General features: G+C 34.0%; 1 protein-coding gene across 1 annotated transcript in view; it reads left to right on the top strand.

The window, feature by feature from the left end:
- ODF2L (outer dense fiber of sperm tails 2 like) overlaps positions 1-19,789 on the top strand; it is a 46,538-nt gene extending 26,749 nt beyond the window's left edge. The window contains exons 8-15 of the mRNA XM_056123362.1: positions 3,572-3,681; positions 6,745-6,880; positions 9,181-9,291; positions 10,724-10,828; positions 14,230-14,315; positions 14,400-14,562; positions 17,214-17,339; positions 19,620-19,789. Of these exons, the coding sequence (XP_055979337.1) occupies positions 3,572-3,681; positions 6,745-6,880; positions 9,181-9,291; positions 10,724-10,828; positions 14,230-14,315; positions 14,400-14,562; positions 17,214-17,339; positions 19,620-19,748 (966 nt within the window). The 3' untranslated portion in view covers positions 19,749-19,789. The remainder of the gene's footprint in view (positions 1-3,571; positions 3,682-6,744; positions 6,881-9,180; positions 9,292-10,723; positions 10,829-14,229; positions 14,316-14,399; positions 14,563-17,213; positions 17,340-19,619) is intronic.
- Positions 19,790-19,991: the final 202 nt, after the last annotated feature.

Raw genomic sequence — 19,991 nt, forward strand, 5'->3', positions numbered from 1 at the left:
ATATATATATATATATGTATATATATATGTATATACATATATTATATATAATATATATTTCCCTCTATGATTTGTTGCCTACAGTCTGAACCCCATCAAATATGGTATTGTAATTATGGAAAATGGGTAGGGAGTGTCTTATGATGTGTTGCGCTGTCCAGGAATATGTTCACTCATATGTGAGGCTCGCCCTAGTGTGTGGAAAGTGGCCTGGAGCATGACGGCGTTGGGTAGTGGAGGTAAGTTTGCTTCCGGGGCTGAGTCCCTTGGGGCAGGGAGGGCTCTCACCTGCCACTCTTCAGGGCGCCCTGGGTGAAACCAGCCTCGCGTGGAGTCCGGTGGCATGGTTATGGGGACTTCATTTTATGCCCCTTTTCGGGAGAAGCATAAAATTTTTTATGTTATAGGGGCTGGAGAGATAGCACAGCGGGTAGGGCGTTTGCCTTGCATGCGGCTGACCCGGGTTCGATTACCAGCATCCCATATGGTCCCCTGATCACCGCCAGGAATAACTCCTGAGTGCAGAGCCCAGGAGTAACCCCTGTGCATCACCAGGTGTGACCCAAAAACAAAACAAAAAAAATTTTATGTTATGTTTTATAATAATGCATTAAAATTTTGCCATGTAAATCTTATCAGAACTTAAGAATACAGGAGGCACAACTGGTTCTGTCATAAAAGGCATTGGACTTCTGCTATTATTTCATAAGGCATTAAATTATACTTTCATGTGCATGTTGAACAAAATCAATAGTAGGACTTTGGACCAGTACAGTCTAGTTGATTCTGTTAATGCAGTTTTAATTTTTTATTACTATTTGTCCAGCACAGCGGGTAGGGCGTTCGCCTTACAAGCGGCCAACATGGCCGACCCGAGTTCGATTCCTCCGCCCCTCTCGGAGAGCCTGGCAAGCTACCGAGAGTATTCGATATGCCAGACACAGTAACAACAAAGTCTCCAATGGAGACGTTACTGGGCCCGCTCGAGCAAATCGACGATCAACGGGAGGGCCTTTACCTTACCTTTACCTTATATTTGTCCATCTGACTTTATCAGGTGACTGCAACCTGTAAGGACAATGGCAATGCTATTGTGTTGGCATTGCCATTGGATAAAAATACTTTTTCCAACCTTACTGGGTGATATGTTTCCCTGGTGATTGTTTCCCTATCACTAGAGATTTCTCTGGGAATACCCTTTTTTTTCTTTTTTCTTTTTTCTTTTTTTTTTTGCTTTTTGGGTCACACCTGGTGATGATCAGGAGTTACTCCTGGTTCATGCACTCAGGAACTACTCCTGGCCGTGCTCAGGGGCCATATGGGATGCTGGGGATTGAACCCGGGTCGGGCCGCGTGCAAGGCAAATGCCCTACCCGCTGTGCTATCACTCCAGCCCTGGGAATACCCTTTTAAGAGAATAGTTTATTAGGAGCTGGAAAAAGTTCAAAAGAGAACCTACTTTATATGTGCCGGCCTAGGTTCTATCCCCTGCATTGCACATCGTTTCCCAAGCACTGCCAGAAGTGCTCCCTGAACACAGAGCCATAAATAAGCCCTGAGCACAACTGGATTTGGCTCAATTGCCTAAAATATGTATTAATCAAAGTTTTTAAACATGGTTTTGGCATCAGCCTTTCCGTATGGGAAGGCTTCAACCCATCCTGAAAATATACAAACAAATAAGAATATATTCATGACCCATTGTGGGAAGCAATTGAATGAAATTCATTTGTTAGTGCTCAAATGGTCCAGTAGGTGGTAGGAATGACCCTTCTAATACTTCAGTGATCTCTCCAAATATATGGGTTTGAGAACTCAAACACTAGTCACAAACCACCTTTGTGACCTTAGAGTAATCACAGTACCAGTACTTTTGTTTAAGTTGTTTTGTTTTGGTTTTTGAATCACACTCTGGTGCTCAGGGACTACTCTTGTTTCTGTGCTCTGGAATCACTCCTGGTAGGGCTTTGGGAGTCAAACCCTGGTCAGGCTTGTGCAACCCTTCTACTAATTGTACTATCTCTTTGGCCCCAAGTGTCAAGTGTATATGTGTGTGAAGGGGTAATGTTGGGCCATACTTGGCAGTAATCAAGGCTTATTCCTATCTCTGAACTCAGGAATTATTCCTGGCAGTGCTCAGGGGATCATATGGTTGCTGGGGATCTAACCCAGTTTAGCAGGATGAAAGACAAGTGCCTTACCTGGTATTCTTTCACTCTGGCCTCTCTGGCCCCAACTTTTGTATAGTTTAGATCATTTTATCAGCGTCATGGTAAGTTGCAAAATGTAGAACTTTCACAGTAACATTTTTGAGAACATAAGAAGTTGGCTGTTTCAGTGCTCTCATTGAATCTATGTCTGATATTAAATTTTGTTCCCTGGTTATTTCTAATATTGTTCCTCTAGATTAGGTACCTGACTTTGACATCAATACAAATCATCGTAGATAATTTAGCCAGAGTTAGTCTTACAGGTTCATTCAGTTGGCATATTGGTACCATTTTATTGTTCTTAATATCTGTTGGAGGATTTCTCTGGTACTCACGTTCAGTTTTTCTAGGATAAACTTTTAATTTGAGGGGGGAAGTACATTTGGGCTACATTCAACTATAGGCAGGGCTTACTTCTGTGCTCATAGATCCCTCCTGGCAGGATTTAGGTAGCCAAATGGGGTGCCAGATTGCCTGTGTAACAGTGACAGTGACCCAGTTTATACTTTATCATTTATGTTAAAATTTATTTTACATAAAATTAGCAATTAATGATTGGCATTCCTGTGAGTTTACTTTTCTATGGAAGGCAGATAGGGGGCACAATGGCTATAGCTTTTTAGATAAACATGCTAATAATAGATTCTTAGACAGTTATTTTTTGAGGGTCTGTCCTGTGCCAGGCACTATTCATGGTCCTGTTAATGGACAAAAAAGTTAAAAATCTCTTTCACCTAAAGCTCTCAAAATAGAGAAGCCATCAGTCCCACTTTCATCCTTTTTCTCCATCAGTCCCACTTTCATCCTTTTTCTGACCCTAACAATGTTTGAAGGCTGACCGAGGTGACCTTTCCAAAACACGTTGGCATCATCATAACAAAAATAACTAAGAGTGCATTATTAAATGCCGTGAAATTGTGTGATTTCTGGTAGTTTCTCTTTCTCTCTATTATATATATGTACATATATATACACATACATATATACATATAGACACATACACACATATAAATGACAGAGAGCATTTTTCTTTTCTAATACTAATGTGGTTTTTAATCTCTGTTGAATGCAAAATAAAAATTAAGCAGATGGAAAAAAGAATTATTTCACTAATTATGATGGATTGTTTGAAAATAGTTACCTCAGTGTCCTATAACTTTGAATTGCCTAAATTGTACATAAAAAGTAGTACATTTGTTAAAATTTTTCTGTATTTATATTTGGGCACTGAAATTATTTAAAATACAATTTCCATGCTTTATAGGATGCATTTCCTTATTTATTAGTGCATTTGTGTTTAGGATCCTGAACAAAACCAAAGTGTTATTAAATTACAAGATGAATGCTTTATGTATTTTTAGGATGCCAAGTTGTCTGAAACAATTTCAGCTTCCAATACCTGGAAAAGTCGTTATGAGAAAATTGTAATAGAAAAAACTGAACTGGAAGTTCATATTGAAACAATGAAAAAGTAAGAAAAAACTTAGAATCTTTTAATAAAATGTGTTTTTAGTTCTATTCTTAGTGTTTTATATTTTGGTTATCCTCTATTACATGTGTTTTAAGGTAATGTGTATATTATTTGATAATTTTTGATATTTTTAATTCTATAAACATTTAAAATTCCTCTATTAAAACAAAATAAAATGATTATCCTTTAAAAGTATATTAGTCCTAAAAAATAAAAAAATTAAAGCATATTAGTGCTGCTAGCAGAAAATTTTGAAATTGGTCAATATTTGGTATTTGAGCATGTATCACCTCTTATTTACAGTAAGATGTTAACATTAACTTTTGCTTAAATTGAAAGTGATAAGTGTTCTAAGCAAGAATGTGTAAGGACACATTAAAAATTTTATAATAAAAGTATTAAAAGGTTTCAAAGCCCTAAAAGTACTGTTCTTTAAAATGCATTAAATAGACAAAAAGAAAATTGAGTAAAAATCATATATTTTATCATTTGAAATTTACTATTATTGATAATCTAGCAATAATTAGCCTTGATTTTTTCCATTTTATTTTCTATATAGTCTCTTCTATTTTGTTATTTAAAACTGTCATAAAATTTGTTTCTAAATGTGAGTTATTATTGTCTCTCTGAATCCCTGTATTTAATCTTGTTCCTAAGATTTATCTCTGTGAGGGCACACTTGAAAATTAAAGACAGACATTCCTGTGGGTGATAATTTGGATGTTATATAATTTTTTTAGTAAACACTATCAATAGATAAATATTGCACATAAATCTGTTGCATCTCCCCTCTCGGAGAGCCCGGCAAGCTACCGAGAGTATTCGATATGCCAGACACAGTAACAACAAAGTCTCCAATGGAGACGTTACTGGGCCCGCTCGAGCAAATCGATGATCAACGGGAGGGCCTTTTACTTTACATCATATGTAAAAGGTGCAAAAAGAAAATAAAAGTATTTCTTAAAAATCCATTTATGATTGTACCCTAAAAAAGTCGTTTCAAAATCAACTTAACCAAGGAAACAAAACACCTATTTGGTGGAAACTCTAAATCACTACTGAAAGAAATAAAGGAAAACAAAAATAAATGCAAACATAGCCTTGGAAAAATTAAAATGGCCTTCCTGAGTTCTATTCTTTCACTCCTCTGAGAGAGCCCGGCAAGCTACCGAGAGTATCTTGCCTGCATGGCAATGCCTGGCAAGCTACCCATGATGTGTTTAATATGCCAAACACAGTAACAACAAGTCTCATGATGGAGACGTTACTGGGCCTGCTCGAGCAAATCAATGGGAGGACAGTGCTACAGTTCTACCCATAGTAATTTATGGATTCAATGCAATACCATCAAAATTTCCGACACATTCTTCAAGGACATAGGAATAACGCTTCAGAAATTTGTATGGAACCATAAAACTATTGGAATAGCCATAAAATTCCCAAGGAAAAGATGATAGGAGGAATTGTATTCCATGATTTTATACTGCAATGTTATAGTAATCAAAAATACATGGTGCAGGAATTAAGACAGACTTTCAGATGAATAGAACTGAATTGAAAGTTCAGAGGTAAATTCTTAGATGTATGGACAATTGATCTATGTATGACAGTGGAGCTAAGTATATGGATAGAAAAGAAAATTCTTTTCAACTAATAGTGCTAGGAAAAGTGGTTAACTACTTGCAGAAAGAAAGAAAGAAAGAAGGAAAGAAAGCTCTATCTCACCATACATACAGGTTAATTCAAACTGGATTGAGGACTTTGATTTTTATTAAATACATTGAAGAAAACATAGGCAATACTTTCCATGATACTGACCTCAGAAGAGTCTTCAATAAGACAACTCCACTGGCAAAGAAAACAAAACAAAAAACAAGTGACACTTTCATAGTTGGAAGCTTCTGCATAGTGAAAGAAATGATGATTAAATAAAAATGGCATCTTTCTGAATGCATGAAAAATTTTCACATTATACATTTGATAAAGTATTAACTTCAAAGATATGTAAAGCACCCACAAATTAATAACAAAAGAATAACTCCAACAAAAATAGTGAAACTGCATAGATACTTCTTCAAAGAGGACAGATAAGTGGATAGCAGGACTAGGGGCACATGTTCATTCTCACTGAATATCAGGAAAATGCAAATCAAAATCACGAATGAGATATAATCTCACACCAGAGAGAATAGCTGACATCAGAGAGAATGTAAACAACCAGTGTTGGCAGGGAGTGGTTTAAAAAGGGACTCTTATTCACTTTTGGTGAGACTGGTATCTGGGTTAGTTACTGTGAAAAATACTGTGGAGACTACAGTATTTTTAGATTAGAACTTCTGAATGACCCAGCAATTTCCCTCCTAGGCATCTACTGCAAAACTCTAAAACACTAGTCTGTAATGATACATGCAGATCTATGTTAATTCCAACATTATTCATAATAGTGTAGACCTGGAAATCCAATTCCCAACAACAAGTGAGTGAAGAATGAAATTGTGGTATATATACACAATGGAGTACTAATCAACTGTGAGAAATTTGAAATCACGTAGTTTGCTTCAACCTGTATGGAACTGTCGGGTATTATATTAAGGGAAGTGATAAGTTTGCTTGTTTGTTTGCTTTGGTTTGTTTTGGTTTGGGGTCTATACCCAGCAGTGCTTAGGGTTTACTCCTGCTTCTGCACTCAGGGCTCACTCCTGGTGGACTTGGGGAATCTTGAGTTAACCCTGAGTTGCCGAGAGAATAGCTGAACTGACGTTGCTAAGATGGCTGATGAGAAAGGGACCTCTGGACTTTGATGGAGGGTTATTGGCATTCTGGTGGTGGGAATGGTAAAGTAGTATTGCAAGTATAAAGCAGTAACATGTAACTTTTAACAATAAGTATACTTTTTTTAAAAAAATTAAGGTATACCGGTAGTGACCATACAGAGTACAGCATTCTGTTTCCTTTGTTCTAGTAATTCTAGTAATTTTTTCAAATAGTGAACTCTACGTGTTAGTATTTGAGTAAAAATTTCTATGATTTTGAAAAATGATATACAAAATTTGTTTTTTAAAGGCAAATTACTAATCTTTTGGAAGACATTAAGAAAATGGAAAATGATGGAAAAAACTCATGTGAAGAAATTCTTAGAAAACTTAACTCAATTGAACATGAAAAGGAAACTTTGACTCTTGAGAACACAAAATTAGAGGTACTATGTGATTGTATCTGTATAATTTTACTTAGAAGCAGATTGAAATAAGAGCAGGGTTAGATTAGTATTCTTTTATTACTTTGTGCTTCTCAAAGAAATAAACTGTCATAAAAGGTAACTTCTAAAAGAGGTAACTTCTGTATATTTGTATTTTACATGTATACATATTTGTAGACATTTAAATCTTATAGTTGTATATACAGAATATCTGCCATTGCTTTTAACAGTATGAAATGGCTTTATGAAGTTGAATAACTGTCTCTCTGTATCAATTTAAAATTTTTATTTACTGTCCAATTTTAGTAGCTTAATGAATCATCAAATTATATTAACTTTAATGCATAAGTTTTTCTCTAGGTGTCATGGTAACGATAGGATATAACTTCAGGCTTGGTTTGTCTGAAACCAAAAAGTATGTCCTTGGCTGCTTCATAACCAGAAAGAATTTTCCAACTTAATCAAATCCAAGAGGTGATAGGTTTGTGTATGTACCAGGGAAAAGATTGGAAAGAAGCTTTTATTTTTTGACTATATATAATGTATTTGTATATTTAAATATATAAAGTATTTAAATAAATTTGAATTCTCAGCCAAGCAGAGATGTGTACAAACAAAAATGACTAAAGATTATGGCACCATTTTTTAGTTTCATAAAACTATTTTTGGAAGATAGAAATTAGAATTCAGGAAAGAAATGTTTATGTAAAAGAAAGCCAGAATTGTCCATTAAAAGCTGGTATGATATCAAAAAACCCAGCATCTTTTTCATGCTCTACTCTTCTATCCCAAGATTGTGACTTTAATCATCCTCATGATCCAAAATAGCTGCCAGGATTCCATCTATCATAGCCAGGTTTCAAGCAACAGGATAGAGGGAGAAGGGATTCGTGTGTGTGTGTGTGTGTGTGTGTGTGTGTGTGTATGTGTGTATGTGTGTGTGTGTGTGTGTGTATTTCTTTTAAATCTCTAAATCTCTCCTCAAGGAGATTTCAATAATGCTTCACACATCACTTTGCTTAAGCACATGATAACACTACCTAGCTGTGTCACTAAGGATTTTAGTCTTCTATGGTAGCCAAATAGAAATACTCATTGTTTTATACAACTTATTGTATTTTCCTATTGTTTCTTATGTAATAAAATTTATGACTGAGGATGTGTCAAGTATGTGTGAGAACCTGTATTCAATCCTTAGCACTGCAAAACAAAACAAAAATGAGTGAAGGTATAAAGTTGTTTTCATTTATTAATATAAAGTTGGAGAAACAAAAAAGCCCAAAAGAAAAAACAATTCACCTGTAAACACACATCACAAATATAACAAAAGTTTGAGTATATATTTAATTTTTGGACTTGAAACTATTTTATTTTACTATTGCAAACAAAAACATGGTTAACAGTTTTGAATTGTTTTTTAAGCAACTGGTTTACTTAAGATATTTCTAGAAGTGGATTTATATGGTTAAAAGGGATTACTAAATAGTGCTGGAGTGATAGGAGAGAGGGTTGAGTGCCTGCCTTACACTTGGCCAACCTGGGTTCAATCCCCATCACCCTGTATGGTCTCTGAGCCTTGCCAGGAATGATCTCTGACTGCAGAGCCAGAAGTAAGTCCTGATCATTGATGGGTGTGGCCCCCAAACTAACAAAAAGGTCTATTTTTAAAAAAATGTTCATGTTATAAAATTTTAGAAGTCAGGCAAGCAATCTGCCCGCTACCCTCTCTTCAGTCCCTATTCTTCTTTTAAGTCCATCTGCCTTTTGTTTTGGCCTATCATTGGGTGTGTTCCATGTAAGAAGAGGATATTCTATGAGAAAGCTCCATGAAGAAAAGAATTTTTATCTCTTAATCTCTTCTATTTATTTTTACATAATTTTTAAATTAATTTTATCATATATTCCTTCTGTTGTCAGTTTTATGGGGAAGGAGCCCTCCTGGCCATGCTAAGCCAACTGATAAGAAGTTTAATGTAAGAGCCCAAGATTAAAATTGCACTGGAGTTTATTAATTTGGAAAAACTTGATATGTTAATAGTATTGGAACTTTCTGTCTAGGAACATGAATATTCTATTTTAAATGTCTTTTTTTCAGTATTTTTAAAACTTTTTTTAGGATTCTTGCATATCTTTATTAATATCATTAATAAATATTACTAATATTTTGAAATTACATGGTTATTGTATGTCATAAAAATAATTTCACCTTTGGGGGAAAATAAATTGTCTTTATAATTCTCTAACTCTATAGTACAAATGACCTGATTATTTATAAAATCTACTTATGTATTCTTCAATAGACTATACTTTCTACTTTGAAAGATGAGGTTGTTTCCGTTGAAAATGAACTTTTAGAACTGCAAGAAGTAGAAAAACAACAGAAGATTCTTATTGAAGAGTATAAAACTCAGGTGACTTGCATTTATTTTTATTTTTGTTAAATTTATTAGGAAACTATTTTTTTATGTTTAAATAAGCAGAACTAAAGAAGCTAGAGCTATTATGTGATAGAATATGTATATGTCCCTGGTATTTCTTAAGGTCCCGAGTATAATTAGATCCTGATTAGATCCTTCTGCTGTTATTTAATTCAAACACTGCTTGTGTTTTGCTGCATATTTTGTAATGCAGATTTAAAATTAATTTTATAGGTATAATGTAAATCTTATATATAGTCTTATTAATCTTTATATTTGTCATCTTTTGTAACTAAACAGTATTGACTTAGAATAATGACTGTCTTCTAGGATCATTAAAGCCGAATATCCCACCCCCCTCCCCATTAAATAAAGTAGCACTTAGATTTTTTTGTCTTAAAAACCTGGAGTAAGTAACTATATGTACAGAACGTGACATTTATATAATTTTCGAATTATAATTTAGGTTTTATAAGTGTATTCTAAAACTTTATATGTGCATTGGAAAAACTTTATGCGAAAGAATTTATGCAGGATCTTGAATTATGGGTTATAAACCAGCCGATTTCATTGAAAGAGAGTTTGAATTATAGAATAGCTTCATAGTAGAGCTTGTGTATCTGAGACCTTGGTTCAATCCCCAACAAAGAAGAAAAATAAGATAAGGCTAGAAACTGAAGGGAGGGCTTACTATATGTAGGTAAGTAAGAAGAAATTACATCTATTTCAGTCGGATAATGGAACTGAGATATCTAGTTAGAATATTGCATCTAGGCAAGAGGTTAGAGAATGAAAGATGCGGTGGATTATAGGATAAAATTTTTTAATTAAAATAGGTGGTGGATTGTAGGGAAAAAAATCTTTAATTAAAAATCTATATTTTCCCATCAAAATTTTCCCACTTTTTATTTTTTTGAGTTGCAATAACACATCAATTATATTCTTTTTGAAGACAATTAACCCACTGGAGACCCAGATAAGTGATTATATTCTAGACTCTGGGCCTTTTATAAAAAAAAATTATAAAATTTTTGAGCTGAATTTTTATTTTTTGATTGAGAGGGAATAAAATAATTGAAATAATAAAGGAATTGGAATTTAAACAGGTTTATTCACTACTCATTACAGAAAACTTGACCTGAAACTGAAGGTCTCCATCATATTCAGCTCAAATGAGGAATGAACGTTGTTATGGGAAAAGCTAGATAAACTATAAAAGGATTGTTGTTTAGAGTAAAAACTTTATTGATTTTCATAATCTTAGAAGGAATAACATTATATATGCATATTAAGATATTGACAAAATTGAAAACTCAAAATTTTAGCTTTTATTGCATTCTTCAGTCATAATAATAAAATATTGTATTACTTTTATTTTTAGATACAAAGTCATAATAATAAAATATTGTATTACTTTTATTTTTAGATGCAAAAGTTGCAAGAAGCAGCTGGAATGGTGAAAAGTAGATTTGAAAATTTGTTACATGAAAAAAAAAGAATAACAAAAAGCAAAACTAAAAAATTAGGGAAAGTAAGTTCTAAATTTCAAGTAGTAAATTATTTGTGTTTTATGCTATTATATGGATTCTTTCACTTTAGTCATTTTTTGATAGATCATACTTAGGAATATCTGCTCTCAATCTCTGTAGAAGTTTTTTTTCTGAGGAAATAATGTTTCTTCCAGGCTTGAAATGTTATTTATGTGAGTGTTTTTTCAATTTTTCTTAAGATTTGGAAAATTGTACAAGAATTTAATTTTTTGATAGAACAGTCTTAAGTATCCTTAAAAAATGATATGAGCAAGCTTCATCAATCATAAATATGCAACCTTGAACACCTCTCATTTTTTTAATCTCACCTTTTTTATAGTAAATCTGTCTAAAAAGTAAGTTAAATATTCTATGTTAAATGATATTTTTGAAGAGAAATTTTTTTTTAAAACAGCATCTTTTTTTTTATTCAGCCTATTGCAACAAAATGAAAGAAAGGCCAGTATTGGTACATTCTGATGTTTTTGTGAATATTTTTGAGTTCTTAAAGCACATTCTTTTTTTGGGGGGGAGGGGTGGTCTTTTCATATTATTTTGGTAAGGAAGTGGTAAGTTGCAAAGTACTGTCACCCAACTGGCTAGATCACGGCATGGTAGTGGACAGTTTCAGTCAAGTGTAATCAGGTGATTTTGGTTTGCCCGAGATAGGGGGACTGATAGAGAGAGACAATAATATGAAAAGGACCAGTCATCCTTCCTTCAACAACAGAGATAGCCCACCAAGCATGCAATTTACTGCTTTCTTAGAATCACTTTTTACCAATTTTTAGCACACTAGAGGGGCCAGAGAAGTATTCTATATGTTTTGGTCTTTTTCTCCTGAGGCATAACCATGCATGTGTCTCTTATACTTGGGAATACTGTCAAGGAAAATAAGTCAAAGGGCACTTGGGGCATGCATCTATGTTTTTAGATACTGTGAGGTCATGCTGTTTTCTCCTGATATTAAACCAGAAAGATTTGTTTTTTAATGAATTTTCCCTCCTTTTCTCCTTTTCTTAGTCTTCTGGTTTTCTCATGGACCCAGAGCTGTGCTTTGTTCTAGTCTCCTTTGTGATCAAGAATTCCAGATGCAGCACAGTAGCTCTTGGCGTTCCGTGTCTCAGGCAGAGTCTAATTTTCATTTTCCTTTCTGTGAACATCCAAAATGTTCTATGTTTGGTTATTCTTTCTCAGCAGTACAAATACTTCCTAAGTTAGCTTTTGAATTACAGTCTTTCATAAAGTAGTCTTTTAAGTTCTTGTTCATATTGGTGGGATCTATTTAAAAAGCATTGTAGCTAAAATACTACAGGCATATCTGATTTTTAAGAGGGTGAAAACATTAATGTTGAATGTGTGATCTTGTACTTATTTCCTGATGCCACAATGTAGATGAGAGGCCAGAAGGAGTCTCATCTGAAGGAGTTAGAGCACGTCCGCACTTCCCTGGCCGCGGCCAAACAGAGACTTCAGGAGTGTCAGGAGAGTCTGCAGCAGTACCAGGGGAGATGTGCAGCCCAGGCACACACCATTAGGGAGCTACAGGGCCAGGTGGTCAGCATCTTTCTGATTCTTGCTAGATGTGCTAAGAAACACTTTGGAATGATTTCACCAGTTGAGGGCTCTCATGTCAGGACTTAATGTGTATATGAACATACATGTATATATACACACAAAACACATGTGTGTGTGTGTATGTGTGTTAAATTCCCTTCTAAATCAGTTGTTAAAATAAGCACTCTGGGGCTGGAGCAATAAGCACAGCAGGTAGGGCGTTTGCTCTGCATGCAGCTGACCTGGGTTAAATTCCCAGCATCCCATATGGTTCCCCGAGCATTGTCAGGAGGAATTCCTCAGTGCATGAGCCAGGAGTAACCTTTGTGCATTGCTGGGTGTGACCCAAAAAGAAAAAAAGAAAAAAGAAGAAAAACCCTTTATTCAGGCAGTGGTTTAATAGTGTAGTACTATTGTGTAAGCTAATGTTTTAACAGTTTATAGGAGAAAATTGGTAATTAAAATTCCTGATTTACCAAATTGACTTCTATTGATTTATTTTCTGATAATTCTATTTTCCTTTCCTTTAATTTTTATTGGAGCAAGCAATATAAAGTCAATTTCTTATGTCCCTGCTAAGGGGGCAGATAGGAGTGGAGAATAACCTGGAATCATGGGTGGAAGGAAAGTCACACTGGTGGTGGGTTTAGTCTTGGAACATTGTGTGCCAAAAACAATTGTATTGCGAATAACTTTGCAGATCATGGTGTTTCAATAAAAATGAATTTAGAATTTTTAAAATTTCTGATTTAGTTTATTTGTACAAATATGTGATTTGACCAGTGGAGGACAAGGCAATGATTTAAGAGAAAGCAACTCTTTGCTTACAGATGTATTTCTTAGGTATTAGGATAAGCTAATTTATTGTGATTTACCTTGAAAATTCAAAATAGACAGAAGTTGTAACAATGCTCAGCAGTAGAGCATTTGCCTTCCATGTGTGAGGCCCTGAGATCAATGATCTGCACAACACACACACACAAAATTTTAAAAAAGAAAAATAGAAATTTATTTTAATAAGCACTTGGATAATTTTCAATTCACTTCCCTAACATACACTTTTCCAGTCCATAAGAACAGTGATCTTGGGCATCTCTTAAAACTGTGCTTATAATTAATCAGTTTTTTTTTCAAGATACATTTTGAAGGATGGCAGCAATTTTCTTTATTTGCAAAAAAAAATTTAGGAATGATGCCAAATTATACCTATTGAATATAATTTAGTTTTTAATTTTAAATGCATCCTTTATAAAAAAAATAAACAAAACATTGTTGAATCTAAATTGCTGAAGAAAGCTCTTTAACAAATTGTTAAATTACATGGATAACCTAAATTGCTAATTTAAATTATTAGAAAAATAATGTTTAAACCTAAATTTCTTAAATATAGGATTTGAGGCAAAGCAAAGAATGCTTTCTTGGCAAACATGTTTTTAAGTTATTTTATTTTGTTTTTTACAAAAAAGTCTTTTACTTAGTTACATCTATATAGACATTCAACTATCAGACACTGTATTTAGGTGAAATACAAATATTTGTATCTAACAATGAGATTAATTCTCTCTTTAATCTTTACATTTACTTCATAAAATTGTTTTTAGTTAACACTGCTTAAAATGTTTTGTCATTGTTGAAAATTTTTTTCAGAAGATGAATTTTAGTTAGACAACCTTGATTTTTAAAACTCTACTTAGAATTTAAGGACTCAGAATTTAACAGTGTAATATTTCTTGCTGTCTCACTGTACCATATCTTTCATGTTTTTATAGTTGTTTTAGTAGTAAAGTATATAGGCAATTTGAAAGTTGATTATAAAGAAATTAAAACAATTTTAAAAATCTTTCAGGTTGATGAAAATAAAAAACTTTTGACAGAGCTTTCACTGGAAGAGGAAAATTATCTTATTCAGTTGAAGTGTGAAAATCTTAAAAAGTAAGTTTGAATTTACTTAAAATTGTTATATTTATCTCTTCCTGCTCTAATTTATATATATGTGTGTTTTTTTGTAAAAATAAGAAAATTAGAACAGATGGATGAAGAAAATAAGAAGCTTGAAGAGAAGCTGGCAAACCAAGAAGAATGTCTTAAGCATAGCAATCTTAAGTTTAAAGAGAAATCTGCAGAATATACAGCATTGACCAGACAACTGGAAGCTGCTTTAGAAGAAGGGAGACAAAAGGTACAGATGGCCTTTATTTAGAAACTTTTTAATTAGTTTACCAAAGATTCGTCTTTTTAAACAGACTATCTCATCTTGCCAAACCTACAGTTATTGTTTTCATCCTGATGACAGGGTGAAGGGAGTAATTACATTTTTGTTCTTTACCTACGTCTCCTTTTTAGAACTAAACAGATATGTTACTGATCCAGAATTACTCCACTAGATAAATAACGATGTGGCACAGGGAAGGGCAGAGATGGAAAACAATTTGAAGTCTCCTCCTCCACATTTTTTTAAGACCCAAGTCCAAGGTACCAATTATTGAACATTTTGAATTTGATCAGGGTCACTAAGCTGTTAAAGCTCAACTCCTTTTTCTTTGGTAAATTTTGTTGCATAAGTATGCAAGAATTGAGTTACAGTTAAGTTCATTTAGTTGGCCTTGAATAGATACCTCACTGTGTATCAGGCGTTCTGCTAGTGCTGCAGAAGAAAAGATGAATAAGACCTGGCTTCAGGTCTCAGTAATTTAGGGTTCAGTAACGGAATAACATGTGGGCAAACAATTATCATCTAACATCTAAGTGCTGTGATAGAGTAAAGGACTGGTATGTGGAGTGGTTAACTCAACTTTCTGGTAAGAGGAAATGATTCAGAAGAACTCTAGTTAAATTTATCAAATATCTTAAAACTGTAATCCTGGAAGAAAAATGGTGAAATTTGGAGAATAGTAGAAACTGGATTTGAATTCTGACTTGAACATAGTATTTTCTGCCTCAGGGCAAGTTATTTCTCTGCAGTTTTGTAAAATGGGGATGATGAGTTTCCTCAATCAGATTGAGTGATATTAAAGAGGGGTTATCTACACCCATATGTCTCAGAACTTTATCTCCCATCCCTTGCTTGAGTTTATATTTATATATTCTAGTACTTTCTTGTTGTTTCCACTTAATAGCAACATCTCAAGCTTAATTTATGCCATGCAGAATGCTGGATCTTTCCACCTAAATACTCTTTGACCTATAGTGTTCCCTAATCCTTTTCATCACAATTTCACACATCACATCCAATCAGAAAAGCTTGAAATATGGTTTTTATATCACCTGAGTCACATACATATAATGATTTCTTTTAACTCTTGGAAACTTTGTAAGTCAACTTAAGTTGACTTACAGAAACCACAAGTGGAGGGCTGGGGCAATAGTATAGTGGTTAGAACACTTGCTTTGCACATATCTGACCCAGATTTGATCCCTGACACCTGAGTCCTACCAGGAGTGTGGAGGCAGGAGACATCCATGAGAACTACCGGTTGTGACCCCCAAAACAAAACAAAAAAAAGAAAAAACATAATGGACTAAAAGCTAAGAAGTAAAATTCTATATCAGCAGTAGAAATGCAATCCAGATTTCTCATCTCACTGATCTTTGAGAGGATAATAAATAACTTTATCATGAATTTGCCCAAAGTGGGCTTTAGAAATACTAGGAATGCTAAAGTTTCTTTCCCAAAGTATCTTGAGTCTTCAAAGATGTATCCATTGCTTTCTCTCAGGGCTTTCACTGTTGTCCTCACTGAAATGCAGTATAAAGGACATAGGTGTTTGTCCTGAGTCCTGCTAGCATTCCTCACAGTAGCACTGGGAATTTATTCTGAAGAAATCACATTGTAAACCACTTTATCCTAGAGCTCAGAATTTAGGCCATCATAGTTCTGTTAGAGGACAGTCCTTCCCACTAGCTCCTCACTTCACTCCCAAACTAGAGTTCCTATCTCCTCTCTCATGCTTATTGCTCCAACCCAGCATTCTTGAAAATAGGCCCCAACATATCTGAATCCTTAGAAGCAGTAAGCTAAGCCAGACTTTCTGGTAGCACATGTCAAGAATGGGGCTGGAGAGATAGTACAACAGGTAGGGAACTTGCTCTGCATGTTGCTGAACCAGGATTAATCCTTGGAACTCCATCTAGCCCCCTGATTCCCAACCAGGTTCCTGAGTCCAAAACCAAGTGTAAGCCCTGAATACTTCTAGAATGGCAGCCAAATGAAAATAAAATAAAACATGCCAAAAAATAATGAAAACTCAAATGCAGACCACTTTGGAAGTGAAGAAAAAAACAAATTCTTTTGCCTGTGTGTATGTGTGTGTTGTGTGTGTGTGCTTGTTTGCTTCACTCTTCCTTCTGCTTCCAGTTCTAGTCATCCAATCAGCATTGAGAATATAGTCAGAATGAGAACCTCCTATGCTCCCACCACCATGATGAATATAAATACTATAAAACATGCAATTTGTCTCAGCGTGTTACAAAAATATAGTGTTTAGGACAGCACATACATAATTGCAGAGTGGTGAGAATGTATACGCCTCTTTCATGTTAAGCTAATTTTATAAAAACTTATATCGCAAAGAACTTTGCTTACATGCGTACACCTCAGTAGAATTAAATGATCAAGATAGAGACTGTCTTAAGTACTTCAAATTCATGTGTTATAGTATACAGCCATACACTACACATGCTTCAAGATAGACCATCTTTAAAATGTTTTAATTCAATTGTCTAGCATCAAATTCATATCTATTTAGAAAAAAATAGTATAATTGTCAAGGATTTGAATAACACATTAACCAGGCATATATATTTATTTTACCCTTTCATTGAAAATTACAGGTTTCTGAAGAAATAGAGAGAATGTCTTCCAGAGAGAAGGCTTTGCAAAATAAAATATTAGATCTGGAGACTGAACTTAGGAAGAAAAATGAAGAGCAAAATCAACTTGTGTACAATATGAATAGTGTAAGTATTTGTGTGACTTAATGGACCTTCACTAAAAATAAATTAGCATTCAGTGCAGTGTAGTTAAGTGAACAAATTAAAAATTGAAGGAGTCAGGAATATTGCTCTGCTGGTAATATTATAAGTAAATAATGCTTCTTTATGACAGCTGTTTAAGAGTTACAGATATAATCTACTTATTTTCTTCCTGATATAATGTTTTTAAGATAAATGCAGCTCAATTTATCACTAGTTAGATTTTTATGTGTGCCTGGAATATTGAATGTTACATTATAGAAAATTATATCTTGGTGCTTAATTAAATATTCAATATTATTATATCTCCAGATGAGACAGCTGCTTTGGTCTATTCAGCCATGAAATGAGAATACCAAATTGGCTGTTTTTAATTAGTCCTCTAATTTTTTCCTAAATATTTATGTAATATTCAACTGATAAATGATACTGTCAAAGAAGGCAATAATCATGATTAAATTGCTTGAAAACTAGTTAATAGTGACATAGAAAATAAAAGATAATTTTTTCCTAAGGGCCAAAAACTACATAAGTCTATTTTTTTTCATTCTCATGTCTAAAAAGTTAAAAACCCAAACCCAAAAGATTCAAAAGTGAAATGACTTTTGGCATGCACTACTAATTAAATTGTGTTGCCACCACAGTTCCATTGCAATTGAATCAGAAAAAACATTTGTCACTCTTGATTTAGCGAAGACTGTCCCTTTGTTTCTGAACTGTTTTTTTCACTCACCCTCAGAGTTTCTGATTATATGTATAATTATCTATTTGTAATAGTACCCTGTGGAAAAGTAGTACAGATAGACGAAGATGAAGTGGGTTTTGCTATCTCCCAATATTTGACCTCCAAAATAAGTAGTTTTATTAAACTGGTGATTTTGGATTTAGTCCGGCTGGTAAGGTAGCTTGCCTTCCATGAAGCCAACCTGGGTCCAATTCACCTGTACCACACATAGTCCCCTACTCCCCACCAAGAATATTTATTATTGTAAAATATCTAGAATTCTGAATCTATTGGCATTGCTAGAACACAGGTCTGTGTGTTCTGTCCTCTCCAGGGGGCAGCTGAGTATTAAATTTGACATATCTGTCTTAGACCTGAGTGAACTATAACATCTGGAGAGCCTGTCTCATAGCCGATTCTATCTCGGGCTTCCTGAAGTGCAGCTCATTGTACCTGTGGGAGGTGGGGAGCTTGCCCACACCTCAGTGTCCTAGGTGATCACTTCTGGATAACCTTCCTGAAACCCATCATTGCTCTAGTTTTATTAATTCTCTAAAATTCACACACATTTCACATTGTACACTTAAAAGATTGTGTGTACTAAATATTTCCCATCTGTGTTTTTGATTAAAACTGATGTTCCACAAGCCTCACTAATAATTATTCAGTGACTTTGTATAGCCTCACCTAGCATATTATTTCTATTAACCCCCACTGTTCTGAATGGCATCACTGATTTTCAGAAGAACTCAAAACATTATGGTCATTGAAAACCTGATAGTAAGGAAAGAAAGAATTTCTCTCAAGGTTCCTACATTCTAGCTGAACGTTTGACTCTAAATTATTGTTAGTAAACATCTACTTAAGAATTTATATGAAATTGAATATTTTTTAAAAGAAGTTAATTTTTCCTCAAATGATGAACAATTGTAATAAACTAACATTAATTTATTACAACTAATAAAATTAACATTGAAAGATACCATGTTTAATGTAATCAAATTTTCATAGTTTCAGATTTCAGATAAAATCATGTTAAATATGTAATATCTGAGGGCTAAAAGAATATAGATCTAACTGTTTCAGAGTAGAGATAAATTTGCATTATGTGTGTTTTTGTTAGTCTCAATTTTGCGTGTGTCTGTGTGTGTGTGTGTTTGAGAAAGAGAGAGAGAGAGAGAGAGAGAGAGAGAGAGAGAGAGAGAAACCTGGCAGTGCTCATGGCTTACACCTTGCTCTGTGCTCAAGGATCACTTCTGGCAGAGCTCAGGGGGAACTTATGTTGTGTGGCGGATGGAACCCAGGTCTGTTAAATATAATGCAAGGACCTTAACTAACCCCTGTACTATCTCTCTCACCCGGTTTTGAATTTTTAAAGGAAGGTGAGCTCTAAGTTGAGTTATTAATGAGCACATCCAGTGTTATTCTTTTTTTTAAGAAAATGAATGTCTCATTGTCTGTTATTACCTGCATGAACTTTATGTTATAATCGTACCCTTTGAGTGTAATTATTGATTATTTTTTTATTTACTTTTTTTTAGAAAGCACAATATCAGGAAGTATGCTTGAAAGAAATAAAACACAGTCTTGAAAAGTCGGAGAATCAAAATGAGAGCATTAAGAATTATTTACAGTTTCTTAAAACTTCTTATGTAACAATGTTCGGATAAATTGTTGAACTTATTTTTGAAAAAATAAGTTTTTACAATTGGTCTAAAAATATACGTAAAATAAATAAAAATATTATCTGTGACACTTTATCATTTTGGTATGGTAGTACAAGCATTTGTATGTAAAATTATGTGAAACATAAATTATTACTCAAACTTTAAAAGAAGATAGATATATTAATATTCATTCTGATAAGCAGTTTTTACTAAATTATGGTTTCCATTTATATTAAATTACATTTA

This window comes from Sorex fumeus, unplaced genomic scaffold, assembly GCF_029834395.1.
Source record: "Sorex fumeus unplaced genomic scaffold, SorFum_2.1 ptg000047l, whole genome shotgun sequence".
Lineage (NCBI taxonomy): Eukaryota > Metazoa > Chordata > Mammalia > Eulipotyphla > Soricidae > Sorex > Sorex fumeus.